The sequence below is a fragment of the Rana temporaria genome, chromosome 5 (assembly GCF_905171775.1).
Source record: "Rana temporaria chromosome 5, aRanTem1.1, whole genome shotgun sequence".
NCBI classification, from domain to species: domain Eukaryota; kingdom Metazoa; phylum Chordata; class Amphibia; order Anura; family Ranidae; genus Rana; species Rana temporaria.
This window is the reverse complement of record NC_053493.1, coordinates 356,279,265-356,293,804: the sequence shown is the minus strand read 5'-3', so window position 1 is coordinate 356,293,804 and position 14,540 is coordinate 356,279,265. Positions and strand designations below refer to the sequence as shown.

Below are 14,540 nucleotides of genomic sequence, written 5' to 3'. Positions count from 1 at the left end.
AGACATTGTTTAACTGTTCTGTAAAACCACACATACTAAATAAATGATATAATTTATATTTTACCAAAGCGTTCCTGACACGTTAGTGAGTTGTGGGTCTTATTTACAGAGGAAGAGCTTGATCTTGGAAACACTTATTGGTAAAAAGACCCAGGATGGAGGCCAGACTCATTCTAACAGAGCAGGACCCAACACTCATGTCAACTGTTAGCTTGATCAAAGGGCCTTCATTTAGCCCAGGAGACAGTTAATGATATGTGTTCTCCAACTATGCATAAACACAGCACAACAGCACAAGGCAACGCTCTTCTCTTATTTCAGGAATCTTGGACTCATTAAAATCCGTTGAACATCTTGCTTTAGAAAAACTATAGTTCATATATATAAAAAAAGTGAGGAGTATTTTAATTGTTAAGAATTCTCCTTGTATTTCTAGTTCTGCAACTCATTTAATCAAGGCATAATAAAAAATGTAACATGCCTACGGAAACCTTAGATCAGCCTTTCCCAACTAGGGTTCAATGGACAACTAGGATTCAATGGACAACTAGTGTTCAATGGACAACTGGGGTTCAATGGACAACTAGGGTTCAATGGACAACTAGTGTTTAATGGACAACTAGGGTTCAATGGACAACTAGTGTTCAATGGGCAACTAGGGTTCAATGGACAACTAAGGTTCCTATAGATGTTGACAGGGATTGCGTAAAATCGCACTATATGAAAAACGTTGTTTCATTTTGGATAACGTAAGGTCTCATTCACACGAGGCGGACTCCGTTGCTACAGAGTCTGCCTGCTCCCGCCAGCTCAGCGGGAGATCAGTCCGCAGATCTCCGCTGAGCCGACGGATGACAAGCCGAGCTCCTCTCTGCTCACTGAGCGGGGAGGGGCTTGTTGGGCCCTGCTGTTTCCTATGGAGCGATCTGATGAAAACGGCAGCATGTCCGTTTTCATCAGATCTTACCAGATCCGATCCGCCATGGACGGATGAAGACGTGCCCCCATACGTCTGTTTTTAGCGGATCGGATAGGGTCGGATGTCAGCGGACATGTCTCTGCTGATATCCGACGCTCCATAGGGATGCATGGAGCGGCCGTTCAGGTCCGCCGTTAAAACTGACAGGCGGACTCGAACGGTCCGTCTGTGTGAATGAGGCCTAAGGAAGGGTTATAACACCTGACACCCACCATCTGTATCCCATTGTGGAGATTTCTCTTTTCCATAAAATAGGGAGAGGTGTTTTGTAGTCTACAGAGATAGCTGGAAACAATGTAACTGCTATCAGTGCAGCACAGGCAAAGAGCAGAAGTTTGCTGCTCACAAAATATCTGGCAGGATCAATAGGGTTAATTTGTATTTATCAAACAGATCTAACTTAATGCTTTCATGAAATATTGCCCCTTGAACGAGAATTTCATCAGCGTTTACATACACCTTAGGAATGTAATTTAATGGCAAATTATTGTGTATCTGCCCTTTATTTCAGGTATATCATGAAAATATTTTATTAGCGTGTGTCTGTCATGAGTTAAAAGAAAAATTCCTTATAAAGAGTATAAATGTGTGCCCTGCAGTTGTTAGCCTTTTGCTTACCTATTAGAGAATGAATGTCAATTGAGCAACTTTTCCTGGTTATTAGTTTGTATAGCTTATTGATTTGTTTGTGTTTACCATTCGTCCCCACAAAGAAATCGAATGCAGCGTACACACAACCATTTTTCATGACGAGAAAAATGCAATTTTTTAAATTGGTCATTAAAAACGATCGTGTGTAGGCTCCAGAGCATTTTTCGCAATGTGAAAAATGGTCGTGTGTAAGCTTCAACGATGGGGGAAAAAAACGTGCAAGTTATGAGAAGGGAAATTTGCATAATCAAGCCCAAAGGGTGGCACCATTCGAATGGAACTTCTCCTTTATCGTGCCATCATACGTGACAAGAATCACGTCGAGAAAAACGTTGTTTTTGCCATGACATTAAAAACGGTCGTGTGTACGCGGCATAGCTTTGTAATTCTTCTATCTGCCACAGAGGGCAGCAGAGGTCACTTGAACCATGAGCATCAAATTTGTTTCAGTTCAGTCAATTCATTAAGATTTTCGCCAAGGTTATTGCCTGCTAAAATTCCCTTAGATTTTGACTGGTAATAATTATAAGATTCTAGGAAGTTTGTAATAAAGGAGGAGGCAGAGACAACATGCAGTTTTCTGAGATAAAATACCTATTCGTGAAAAATAGATGTTTTTCAATCTATAAATATCCATTTAATGTGAAAAAAAAATAAAGTATATACAGGTCCTATGTGATCGTTACATTTCTGAAATGAACATTTTCAGAAAAATGTGAGCTAAAATGACAAATTAAGTTACGAATTCCTTTTTCTGTAATGTGATTGTTATTCTCTATCCTGCAGTTCCTCTGTATTTTCTTTTTTTGGCTGTAATCCGAAACAAATGCCATCGTTTTTTGCATGCTTTAACATATTCCTGAATTTATTTCTAAATCTCCTACTTCACCAGAGGCTTGTATGCATGTATGAGGATTTAGTCTGAACCATTATATCACCATGTATCTCCATCATGAACCGATTGCTCTGAATGTAAAACGAGAAGCAGATGGTATCATTTTGGCCTCCATTCAGTGACCTTTGGGTTTCAATCCTGATTGGTCAGACACGAGTCTCCATTCTAAGCTAGATCTTGACTGACAGCCAAATTCCTTGGTAGAGGCCTGATGGAATCCTTGCCAGTTCTTTATTTCATCCAACTAGAACATCCAACAAAAGCCCTTGTACGACACCAAAAACATATTCAAACTCGTTATTTAAATGTGTCATAAAAACAACATGCCTCAAGCCATAGTCCACAGAAAGACCGGAATAGGGGGGCCAAAGTGAAAAACAATCAACATAACCTAAATCTGTCACGGGTACCAGTTTTTTGTTGTCCGATTGGAGTCCAGCATTTGGTAAAGGCTAGTGTGAGACATTTTGACCCCACTGTGTAGCCATCTTGTTTCCTTGGCTGAGAGGTCATTTTTTTCTTAATGATGGCCATTTACTGGATAATTCTTTCACAGAAAACAGATTAGGAAGCTTTTATACATGTGGCAGCCAAGTAGCAAAGCTGGTTTTAGCCACTATATCACCACCGTGCAGCCATCTTCCATCCTTGGCAGATATGTCTTTTATTCTAAACAAGAGTCTTTTACTGGATAATTCTTTTAAGTGAAAACAGATTAGCTGGGCTGTTTCCAAATGACAGAATGATGTTTTGTTGTAAATAGTCAAATTAGAGGATACACATTGTGCCTTATTTCTGTACAAAGATCTCTGCCGAAATGAACCCTCCTCCCTTTACTGGTCCCACATGTTTCGAATCTGGGTCTCTGAGCAGTCTCCTGCTATAGTTCAGAGTGAGTGCTAGCAGAATGCATTCCAGATGGACCAGCGTTCTCTCTGCTATCTGTACACACATTCTGGCAAATGTTCTCCTATCTTTATTTCCTTGGCAGGAGAGGAATACTTGGGTTTATTTAGTTGGTGAGCATTAATTGTCACCTTCAGTCTCTAGCAGACTGAGCTAAAAGCAATTTATTCCATGACTGGCAGTGATGCAAAGGTTGACTGAGGTGAGCAAAGAATGGATTTAGTGAGGGGCAGAACAGAAGATGAATTTGCTTTTAGGGTGATGAAAATGTATACTTGTCATTGGCTCCTAAATTTACTATTTTGCAAGTAAATCTATTGACGGCAGGGAAAAGTGGAGGTGTTACTCTGTGAAACAATTTAGATGCTTGCTTTAATTGGCTAAACTGGTATATGGCAGCTAGAGGCAACCACTTGTCTTCTTTGTCCATTTTTAACCACTTGGCGCCCAGGGTACATCATATGACGTCCTCGGCTTTGTGGTGGTATATCTGAATGATGCCTGCACTCACCGCTGCGATCGGCGAGTCGGAGAACGGATCCGCCGGCCCGGATGATGATCACAGAGATTTCCCATTTACCAGATGGTTGCCAGAGTCTCTATGATAGTCGGAGGCCGGGCGCGATGTTATGGCTCGGGCTGTGAAGTGAAAACCTTTTTTTTTTAGGCTTCTCAGCCTAGTGGTGAGATGTGGGGTCTTATTGACCCCATATCTCACTGTAAAGAGGTCCTGTCATGTCATATTCCTATTACAAGGCATGTTTACATGCCTTGTAATAGGAATAAAAGTGATCAATTTTTTTTTTAAGTAAAATTAACAATGGAAAAAAATAATTTAAAATGCCCCTGTCCCCGTGTGCTCGCATGCAGAAGCGAATGCATACGTAAGTCCCACCCACATATGAAAGCGGTGTTGAAACCACACATGTGAGGTGTCGCCGCAAACGTTATTATTATTATTATTAATAAACAGGATTTATATAGCGCCAACAGTTTGAGCAGCGTTTTACATCAGGGGTTAGAGCGAGAGCAATAATTCTAGCCGTAGTTCTCCTCTGTAACTCAAAAAATGAGCGTGTGCAATTTTGAAGCGTGGCATGTTAGGTATCTATTTACTCGGCATAACTTTCTCTTTCACAGTATGCAAAAAAAATTGGGCAAACTTTACTGTTTTTTTTAAAGCATGAAATAGTTTTTTTCCCAAAAAAACATGTTTGAAAAATTTCTGCGCAAATACTGTGCGTGATAAAAAGTTGCAATGACTGACATTGTATTCTCTATGGTCTTTGCTAAAAAAAACATATATAGTGTTTGGGGGTTCTATGTAATTTTCTAGCAAAACAAATATGATTTTTACATGTAGGAGCAAAGTGTCAGAATTGGCCCAGGCCTGAAGTGGTTAATAGACTGGCTATGTTCATATTGTTCCCAGCTAGTTAGACACTTGTAGCAGGACAAATCTCTTTATTCGTTCATTGCATTTGCTGAAACCATGAATGAGTGATTTATAAAACGTATCTAAAAAAAAAATCATGGTCAGCTGGTTATTATATAATGAAATCAGTATTAAACCCACAGCAAAAAAAATCAATATATTGCAGCTTACCAATCATTAGCTGTGGTGGCTGCATTCATTAATTTTATTTTTAGATTTTGTTTTCCTTCTGTTTTCACCTGGTGATCTGGCCAGTAACACACCTCCCTGTAGTGGTGTGCCTGCATCCTGGATGAAGGAGCACAAGGGGACACCTTTGGACAGCAGCATTGTCAGTCTAAGGGGGGGGGGTGGTGGAGGTACTAGCAGATTTAGATGTGCTAATAAATTGAAGCCAAACCCCAGCTAATACTTTTTAAGCCATTACATCAAACCGTAACCTTGGTGATAGATTATGGATGCCACTCAAGCTGGGGAAACCAAACTTCTGCAGTCACCAGGTAGAAAGGTGCAAGATGCCAAAGGTGCTCATCGGAAGTGATGAATAAATCAAAGAAAACTTGAAAATGGCCTAAGCCCATAAGTCTCTTCCAAAGCCACACCCCCTGACATATTTTGTTCCGCCCACCGGAGCTTAAAGTGATTGTAAACGTTTTATTTTGGTTTTTTTTATAACAAACATGCCTATACTTACCTGCTCTGTGCAAGCTGAGCAGCCCTGATCCTCCTCTTCTGGGGTCTCCGGCAGGTGCTCCAGGCCTCTCCTCTTCATTGGGTGCCCTCACGGTAAACCGATGTCCATGGGGGCACCCATGCAGGCTTGCTCCTGCGTCCATTGACACAGACAGTGGAACTCGGCCCCGCTACGTGTCACAGCTTTTGATTGACCGCAGCAGGAGCCCATGGCTCCTGTCCCATGCAGAGTTGTACCAACTGTACGCCACCTCTTATCCCTGCTAGCGGTCTCCAGCGTTCTTCAGGTCATTTTCGAAGCAATTCACTGGGCATAATAGTATAGGGCTGCTTTCACACTGATGTGCTGTGCAGTGTACCTGCAGCTTTCCTGCAAGTTTGCTGCATTTATCCTGTGGGTGGACTTTCTGAATGCAGGAATTTTAATGCCCCACCCCAAAGCTATGTGTGCATTAGCCCTAAGGGTGCTGATGCCGAATGCATCTAAGGGCTCATTCAAAAGTGTAGCAGACACTGCTGCTCTTCTGAAAAGTGATCCGAGTCTGTCTGACAGGTGGTGAGAAGGCAACATGTTGCCTCTCACCACCTGATTTAAACCTATGATTGCCATGCAATGCACGCAATTGTTGCAATATGGTTGTACGGCAATTAGAGGTTTTAATCGGGTGTAAGGGTCCGTGATCTTTGACTTCACCCATGTTGTTCAGGTAGATCTCCATCTCTTTAAAGTTGCCTACCCCTGCTTTACACCATGCTTCTTCTTATTGTTTTATTCAGTAGGCTCATAACTGCTATTTTTGATTAAAGTAAGGACTACGTAAAGAAAAACAGCAAACACAAATGTCATTTTAGGGCCACTTCATTTGATAATGTTACAGTCTCTCCATTATCAACACTTTGGGGGTGATTTACTATAACCGGAAAGTGCAAAATCCGGTGCAGCTCTGTATGGTAACCAATCAGCTTTCAGGATTTATTGTCAAAGTTTATTTGAACAAGCTGAAGTTGCTGATTGGCTACCATGCACAGCTGCACCAGGAAAAAAAAATGCTTGCAAAAATCACTACAAAGATTTACAGAGTTCTGTTTTTTTAATATCTACTCTCATAGGAAGCTTGTGTTTACAAAGTTTTACAGTTTGTTATCGGCATCAGCTTGTGCCTATTTAAATGAACATCACGTCATATGAGTTGTCTCTTGGCCTTATTCCACCATATTCATCAAGAGCCACACACTTCTCCTTTGTGCAGCCAAGGGTTGGGGTTGCATTTAGTTTAATAGCTTGCTGAGAAAATCTAGTACACAGGTGTTAGGCATCATCTCAGCCCACTTCTGAGATCCTTTAGCTAATGATCCCAGATGAAGACTCCATTGTTTATTCATTTGAACCAACTTGACCCACAAAGAATGAGCTAACCCAGTAAAAAGGCTCTGCAGTTTTCTTTCATGTCCATCTAAGACCAGCATGCTTCAAGAAGAAGAAGAAGCTTTTTGTGGCCAGAGGATTTACATAAAGAGATTTCCTTATATACAGCCCATAGGAACCCAGCTTACTGAAAGCCTATTTTCAGTGTTTGTCGAGAATGTAAAGCTGGGAAACGTATACTCTGCCTACACCCAAGGGGCAACATATCCCCAGCCAATGGTCATGCCTTGGCGGTTCTTTTCCGGAAAAGCTTCAGGACCACGATTTGATAATACCAGATATAAATCTTTGTTCTCAACATAAAATGTTGCTAGGCCATTTATTAATTTTATAACATTTTTGAGGGTTGTGATTTGTTGCCCTCTGTAATTAATATTTTATGTCATGGAGGGGCCACTAGCGAATAACAAAGCCCCCGTGTCATAAGGAAATGAACACTGTGCTATTAACTGAATCTTGCAGCTGAAAACTGCTGGTTGAAACTTCTTGTAGATTTGGATGAATTTGATACTCGCTGTGGCATTAATGTAGACCCCTACAGGCTTTCCTAATGAGCCTTTCTGACTCTACCCCCTTTTTATGGACTTGTTGGGCTGTTTGATAGTGGGGTTAGTCTTCCAGGATAGTGCTGGAGGTACAAAATATACATTTTTGGTCATTACTTGTTTATTTTCGTTTGGTTATCCAGGTCTTTTAAGGCTAGGCTATCTGGTTATTCAGATTATTAGTATTATACAATTTGCTATGTTATCTTACAGTTAGGATTAGACATAAATTCCCTGCTATTTGGTTCCAACAAGAATTTTGTGTCTGTGTCTACCGTATTTATCGGCGTATAACGCGCACCGGCGTATAACGCGCACCCCAATTTCAGAGGGAAGTTTCAGGAAAAAAAAACTTTTTTTTAATTTTGTGGTTCATCTGCAGCCTCAATGCAGCCTAGCCTGTGCCCAAATGCAGCCTGTGCCCAAATTCAGCCTGTGCCCAAATGCAGCCTGTGCCCAAATGCAGCCTGTGCCCAAATGCAGCCTGTGCCCAAATTCAGCATGTGCCCAAATGCAGCCTGTGCCCAAATGCAGCCTGTGCCCAAATTCAGCCTGTGCCCAAATGCAGCCTGTGCCCAAATGCAGCCTGTGCCAAAAATGCAGCCTGTGCCCAAATGCAGCCTATGCCAAAAATGCAGCCTGTGCCCAAATTCAGCCTGTGCCCAAATTCAGCCGCGCCCAAATGCAGCCTGTGCCCAAATACAGCCTGTGCCCAAATGCAGCCTGTGCCCAAATACAGCCTATGCAGCCTCACCTTCTCTCGTGGGAATCGCCGAGCCGTCACCCGAGCTGAGCCGTCATTTCCTGTTCTTTCGGCGGCAGTCACACACACACACACAGTCCCGCCTCCGCCATCGGCATTGGACCAGCTTCTGTGATTGATAGAACACTGGTCCAATGCCGGTGGCGGAAGCGGGAATGTGTGTGTGACGTGTGCTGAGTAAACAGGAGAGACGGCGCGATAATTTCCTGCGGCGCTCGGCGGCACTCGTCCCCCTCCTTCCCCTCCGAGCCGAGGTACACACAGGTACAGTATCGGCGTATAACGCGCACCCGTGATTTTCCCCATATTTTCAGGGGAAAAAAGTGTGCGTTATACGCCGATAAATACGGTATTTATTTAAATAGTCTTATGTTTATTAATTAACTGTATGTATCTCATAGTCCATCTCATGCTTGTAAGGTGCATTGGACTAGCACTTTCAGGATCCCTGGCAATTTACCAACCACTATAACCTGGCACGTAAAGAAAAGCATCCTGAAGCCCATTCTGTGTGACCCTTAATTATGCATTTGACCAAGGTCTGCCCTGTCTGGATGTGGACTGCAGTAAACTGAGAATGGTACTTTTGCAAAGTAATTATCTACTTTCCCATTTCATGGCATTTAAAGGGTTAGTTCACCTTTACTAAAAAATAAAAAAATGTCTAGGCAGGTAAGGGGTACCTGTAGATACAGTTCATTCCTGAGCAAAGCTGAATAATGCCATTCCTAAAAGGTATAGGCTGTTTCCGTACCTTCTAAAGTCTGTCCGAAAAATGTTCAGAAGGGACATCCCCCTGTCATGGCTTGTTGCTAGAATGTTGTTAAGCCTCTACTGCTCACCACCACCAGCTGTACCTCCAGCTCAAACCGCCTAACATGCACTCTCTTCTCTTTTCCTCATCACAGTGGCTCTGAAGAAGTGTGAGGGTTTGAAAACTCGCTTCTGTGGTGGTGGAGGTGAGCAGTATCTGATGGGAGCATCTTGCCAACAGCCTAGCAACAAGGCAGGACAGGATTACGCCATCCCTGGGAGTTTTTTGGCCTCAGGAGGTACGTTGATGGCCTACACCTATAGCACCTTATTCAACTTTAGTGAAATCTGCATAGTTTGCATCTACAGGTGCATCTTACCTGCATAGGCAGTTTTATATAGTTAAAGATGAACTAACCCTAAAGTATACCTAAAGGTCATACTTTTTGTGGACATATTGGATAGAGTCCCCACTTAGGAGATTTATCCTCTCCCCCTCTGTGTCCTTTCTCACTATTGTCACCAGGACTTTAAATCTAAACTTTTGATTTGTCAGAATAAAACTGGCCATAGATGGATAGAAATTCGGCTCATTCATCAGGCACCAGATGAATTTTGTTTCATCTATGGCTGTTCCTGTTTGACAGAAGTTGCTCTAGCTTTCAACTTTCATCGAACAGGACTATTAGAAAAATGTATAATTATTGGCTGCAACGCTGATCAGTGTATATTCTGACAGTGGAGGAGCCCCCGCTGTCAGAATACATTAGCACAGTGGGGAGAATTCCTCCATTCACCTCCCTTGGGTGGATAGGGGAATCGGTTTTCCGAAACAGATCCATCTATGGCCAGCCTAAAGCTAGGTACACACTTTTTTTTTTCAGTCAACCCAGTGGTATGAATGGAAAAAACCCAAGGAGCTTGCGGTACTAACTTTCTGATGTTAGTACAGCAATCTGCCCTCTGAGCTATTGTGTTCTGACTGGGGGTCTGCCATTCCGCCATAACACCCTAGTCAGTGCTCTCAGCCATTGGCTAAGGGTGCTGATTGGCTGCCAATCAGCAGATCTTTTCTGCCCTGCCCCTTCAACAGAAGCTGGACATTCAGCTGGCTTCTGTCAGATAGGCTGCCACACACACGGGTTGAATGTCGGACGGTTTCTGTTGCACTGGCAGATATCAGCCAATATTTGGCCCGTGTGTACAGGGCTTAAAGGGGCTTGTTTGGCTGTACTTCTCCTGTGGATCACAGGAGTGTAGTTTGTTCTGCACTCCTGTGCCCCGTTTTCAGCAGACAGCAGGCTAAAGCCCATTGTCGGCTGACATCACAAAGCCACTCCAGGCTCGGGAAAGATTGCAACCATAGGGTCGGGATCCGCCCACATGCCTGGACCGGTCTCAGACTCTCAGCGAGCTGCCGTGAGCCTGAGTTGGCCGCTCCCGCCCCTTTCCATAGCCCACTGCTTCAGTGAGCATGGGGGGGGGGGAGAGCAGACAACCGTAACTGACAGTCCCTGAGTCTCTGCTCAGGGAGCTTGGAGAACCGAGCGATATGCAGTGTTTGATCGCTCAGTTCTTTTCCTTAGGGACAGCGGGGGACAGATACAGCATCGGATCGACCACTTAGGTAAGTATAATTATAATATAAAAATGATTCCTATACTTCTTCTTTACGACTAGAGGGGACATCTTCCAATGGGGACTACTTGCTCCCAGTGACAACTTTCTAAGATGGAATTTCCCTTACTTTTAAGAGGTCTGTGAGACAGAGAGTAAAGATAATTTTTCTTCAATGAGACACAAATGTCAAAAAATTGCTGTTACTTTTTAAAAAAACAATGTTGTCTGGTTTATGGTAGACCTACTTTAAAAAAAAAGGCTTGCTGCACTCAATATTACCGTTAATTGTGTTACGCGTTTTTTATACATATATATATATAAATATATTGTTTTCTGTTTTTTTATTTATTTTTTCCCATCTGCCTTCCTCTCGTTCTTTCCTTCCCGACCATCCACGTTCACACTGAACCTCTTCTAGCACTAATAACACGTCTGGATCTTGCGTTGTCACACAGGAACCGCAGACTGTGAATTACACCAGCTTGCAATATTTACAGTAATTGGAATACACCTGTAATCTTTTTTCTTTTTAAGCTGCAGCATCAACTGGACTATTTGTGCATTTTCCCCCCTAATGAACAAGTATAAACAATCCGCCGCTGTGTAAACAAAGAAAAAGCTTTTTACTATGTGACATATGGTATTTATCCATTGTTGCTTTGGAATAAAACAAGAGAAAATAGGGTGGGAAATAGGGCCAGGCGACTCGCAGCGTTACACAGGCTCCTCGCGTCTCTCAATATCACAACAAAAGGCAGCCGAGAGGGCAGCAGGTGCTGCTTACAAGGGGAGCCGGAGAGGAAGCGTATCGCTGCCAATAGCTCACCTGTAGGACACGGCATCAGGTTGGGGGTTTGTCAGGGCTGTCATATGGGGATTCATTACCGTCCTGCCTTTTCATTCCTTCCTTTCACATCCATACTTCCATACTTCCATTAAAGCTATTGAATTCAGCTGCTGTTATTGCTTTCTCTTGGAAGCATCTGTGCACATTGAATTTAAAAACCTTAAAAAGATTATAGGATGGGGGTTTTCATGTAAAGTCCGTCTGGGGTGTTTTCATTTAATCGCAATAAAATAAATTGCAGCCGTGTTTTTAATGGAATAACGTTGATTGCTGGGGATTTTTACTTTTTTATGCCGAAGAGAAATATTTTGTATCGTGGAAATGATGGGTTACGTTTGTGTTTTTTTCTTGCAGATCGTACTGAGAAGCGCTGCACGATGCCAGACTCACCTGTGGATGTAAAGACGCAATCCAGGTTGACACCTCCAACAATGCCCCCTCCCCCAACGACACAGGGAGCTCCAAGAACAAGCTCATTCACACCCACAACATGTGAGTAATCCTTTCTTGGCAAATAACTCGCTGCTTGTAATGATTATGGTTTTAAGTAAACTTGTCCTGCACCTGGGCGATTCACACTGAGTTTATGATGGGAAAAACGTAGAAGCCAAGCCATATGTCAGAATGATGACTAGATCCAGAGGTATATGCAGTATGCAGCTTCATTTATATGCAAATCTTGACCTTTGCGTTTTTATTAAGACTGGCCATACACTGATAGATTTAAATTTTTTGCAAGCCGAATGAAAAATTAAACAGATTCCTCTATCCATGCTTTACAGCTCGGATGGACAGACCCTTCTGATGAGGTGTCTGAATACCCCAAACAGCAGCTGCATTTTTTTGCACTGATTGACCAACAATTTTATACCCGGTTCCTTCAATTTTGAAGGATATTTAGTGGGAGGGGACCAACAGGACCACCCACAAAGTGTACAGCCAGCTTAGGTCTGTCCTCTCCCCATCATAATTCCTAAGTGTTCCTGTTGTTTAATGCAGTGGTTCTCAACCTCAGTTTTCAAGTACCGAGAACAGGCCATGTTTTGGGAGCTTAAGTTAGATAAAATAGTTCTTATCGATACCATGTCATTGATATTAATTTAAAGCAGCTGTGCAAAGTAAAAGAAAACCTGAAAGCATAGCCCGTTGGGGGTACTTGCGGACTGAGGTTGAGAACCTATGCTTTAAGGCACACAATTAAAGGACCAATATGGAGTAACAAAAAGGAAATGGAAATAAAGACAGCTAAAATTATAAGCAGTGTTGGAATTTATAAGTCAAGATTTTGACTTGTTAATTTTGTTGTGTTGTCTACCTCTCCCAAACCGTCCAATTGGTTGATGTGACTGCCTGTCACATTAAAATACCAATAGGGAGGCTTAGATGAAAAAGGGAACAAGCTTCAAATCTGTATGACTGTTGAAATTTGCATATAATGCCATCTGCCACATCCTCTGAAGGGTTTGGTTGCAGCCCATGTGTTGCAGGAAAGTGCGCGTTAACGAGCCTGGCCTGTGCTTGTGCATTATTTGTCATGCTCAGCTTTAATTGCACACGTTTAGACAAGTTTATTTGAAAGGCAAACTTTAGTGTACTTTCAGTGAGAATTCCAGCTTTTATTATGAAATTAATGCTTTATGTTAATATTTACTTGTTGTCTCATATTTTGATGTTTTTATCTTATATGCAGATATGCATGTTTTTACATTCCCTGATCATCTATATCTCTGTTAAATACATTTAGCATCTATGCTGATGGACTGCTATGAGCTACCACACTACTTACAGAGTATTTTCATTTAAATGAGTCAGAGCAGACTGATAGGCTAGAATTAAAGGATGCCAGTGGCCATATTTATGTGGAGCCTGCGTCAATATACAGTATATAACTGCAATTTATTATACGTTTCCCTGCTGTCCACCTCTGTTTTATCGTGTGTGACACTTCCCACATGTTGGGTCATTATACTGGGAAGAACATAGCAGGAGGACATTTTCTCCTGTACTAATAAGATTTGCGGCCTGGTGACCATGAGTGGAGATATATATATATATATTTTTTTTTAATACAAAGTACAATTTTGAGTACATTTAGTAGTTTTTTAGGTGGTATAAAGTTTGCTTGGGTGGTTCAGTACTTGGTTCTTTGCAAATAGCTGTTTATTTTATGACTGGTTGGTAAGCATGTGGCACAGCCTGTCTTTAATTTACATCATGCATTCAAATATTTGTTAACCCCTTTGTGACCAGAGTTTTTTTATTCTTAAAGTTGCGTTTGCTGACCTGGCTGATTTTTGATCCCAATAAGACCAACTGCATTTTGATCCATTGATGGTCATCCCAGAAGTCAGTCTAACATTTGGCTTCTCTCGAACGGGAATGCTGAAAACATTTCAGCCAATTGACTGCAGCATTGATCAGTTTATTCTGACAGCAGAGAAGTCTCCACTGTCAGAATACCGCAGGACAACAGGGGGATTCATCCATCCACCTCCCTTGTAAATCAACCCAATTGTTGCTCATTCCTAGTTCTTTGTTGTAAGGTTAACTAAAGTTCTTATGGCAGGGGCAATTTTACATTTGGGCATGTAAGGTCAAACTGCGTTCACAAATCAAATCTCCACTTCTTTTTTAGAAAAAAACACAATGCTTTTCGAGCCAGTTATATACACTAAAATGCTTTATAGCCAACTAAATTTCTGATTCTTACCTGCTTTTATTTGCACATATTAAAGCGGAGCTCCACCCAAAAAGGATGTTTGCAACCCCCCCTCCCCTGCACTGCTACATGTGTGATTTTTTTTGGGTGGAGGGGAAGCCGATACCTGGTTTTAACAGATACCCGCTCCCACTTCCGGCTCAGACTGCCGCGGGGAACTGAGCCAGATATTTGTCCCTCCTCCTTCCCTCGCAGTCTTCTGGGACACATTACAGGTCCCAGAAGACTAGGGAACCATTCACAGTGTACAGCATGACTCGCACATGCGCATTAGGAAACAGGCTGTGAAGCCACAATGCTTCACTTAC

At 42.2% G+C, this 14,540-nt stretch overlaps 1 protein-coding gene across 4 annotated transcripts in view; it reads left to right on the top strand.

Moving 5' to 3' along the window:
- RUNX1T1 (RUNX1 partner transcriptional co-repressor 1) overlaps positions 1-14,540 on the top strand; it is a 195,636-nt gene that overhangs the window by 117,421 nt on the left and 63,675 nt on the right. For 3 of the 4 annotated variants that reach the window (XM_040354624.1, XM_040354625.1, XM_040354623.1), the window contains exon 2: positions 11,868-12,005. In XM_040354624.1, coding sequence (XP_040210558.1) covers positions 11,868-12,005 — 138 coding nt within the window. Of the gene's footprint in view, positions 1-9,181; positions 9,346-11,867; positions 12,006-14,540 lie in introns of those variants that run through there. The other variant, XM_040354622.1, reaches the window with a different exon arrangement.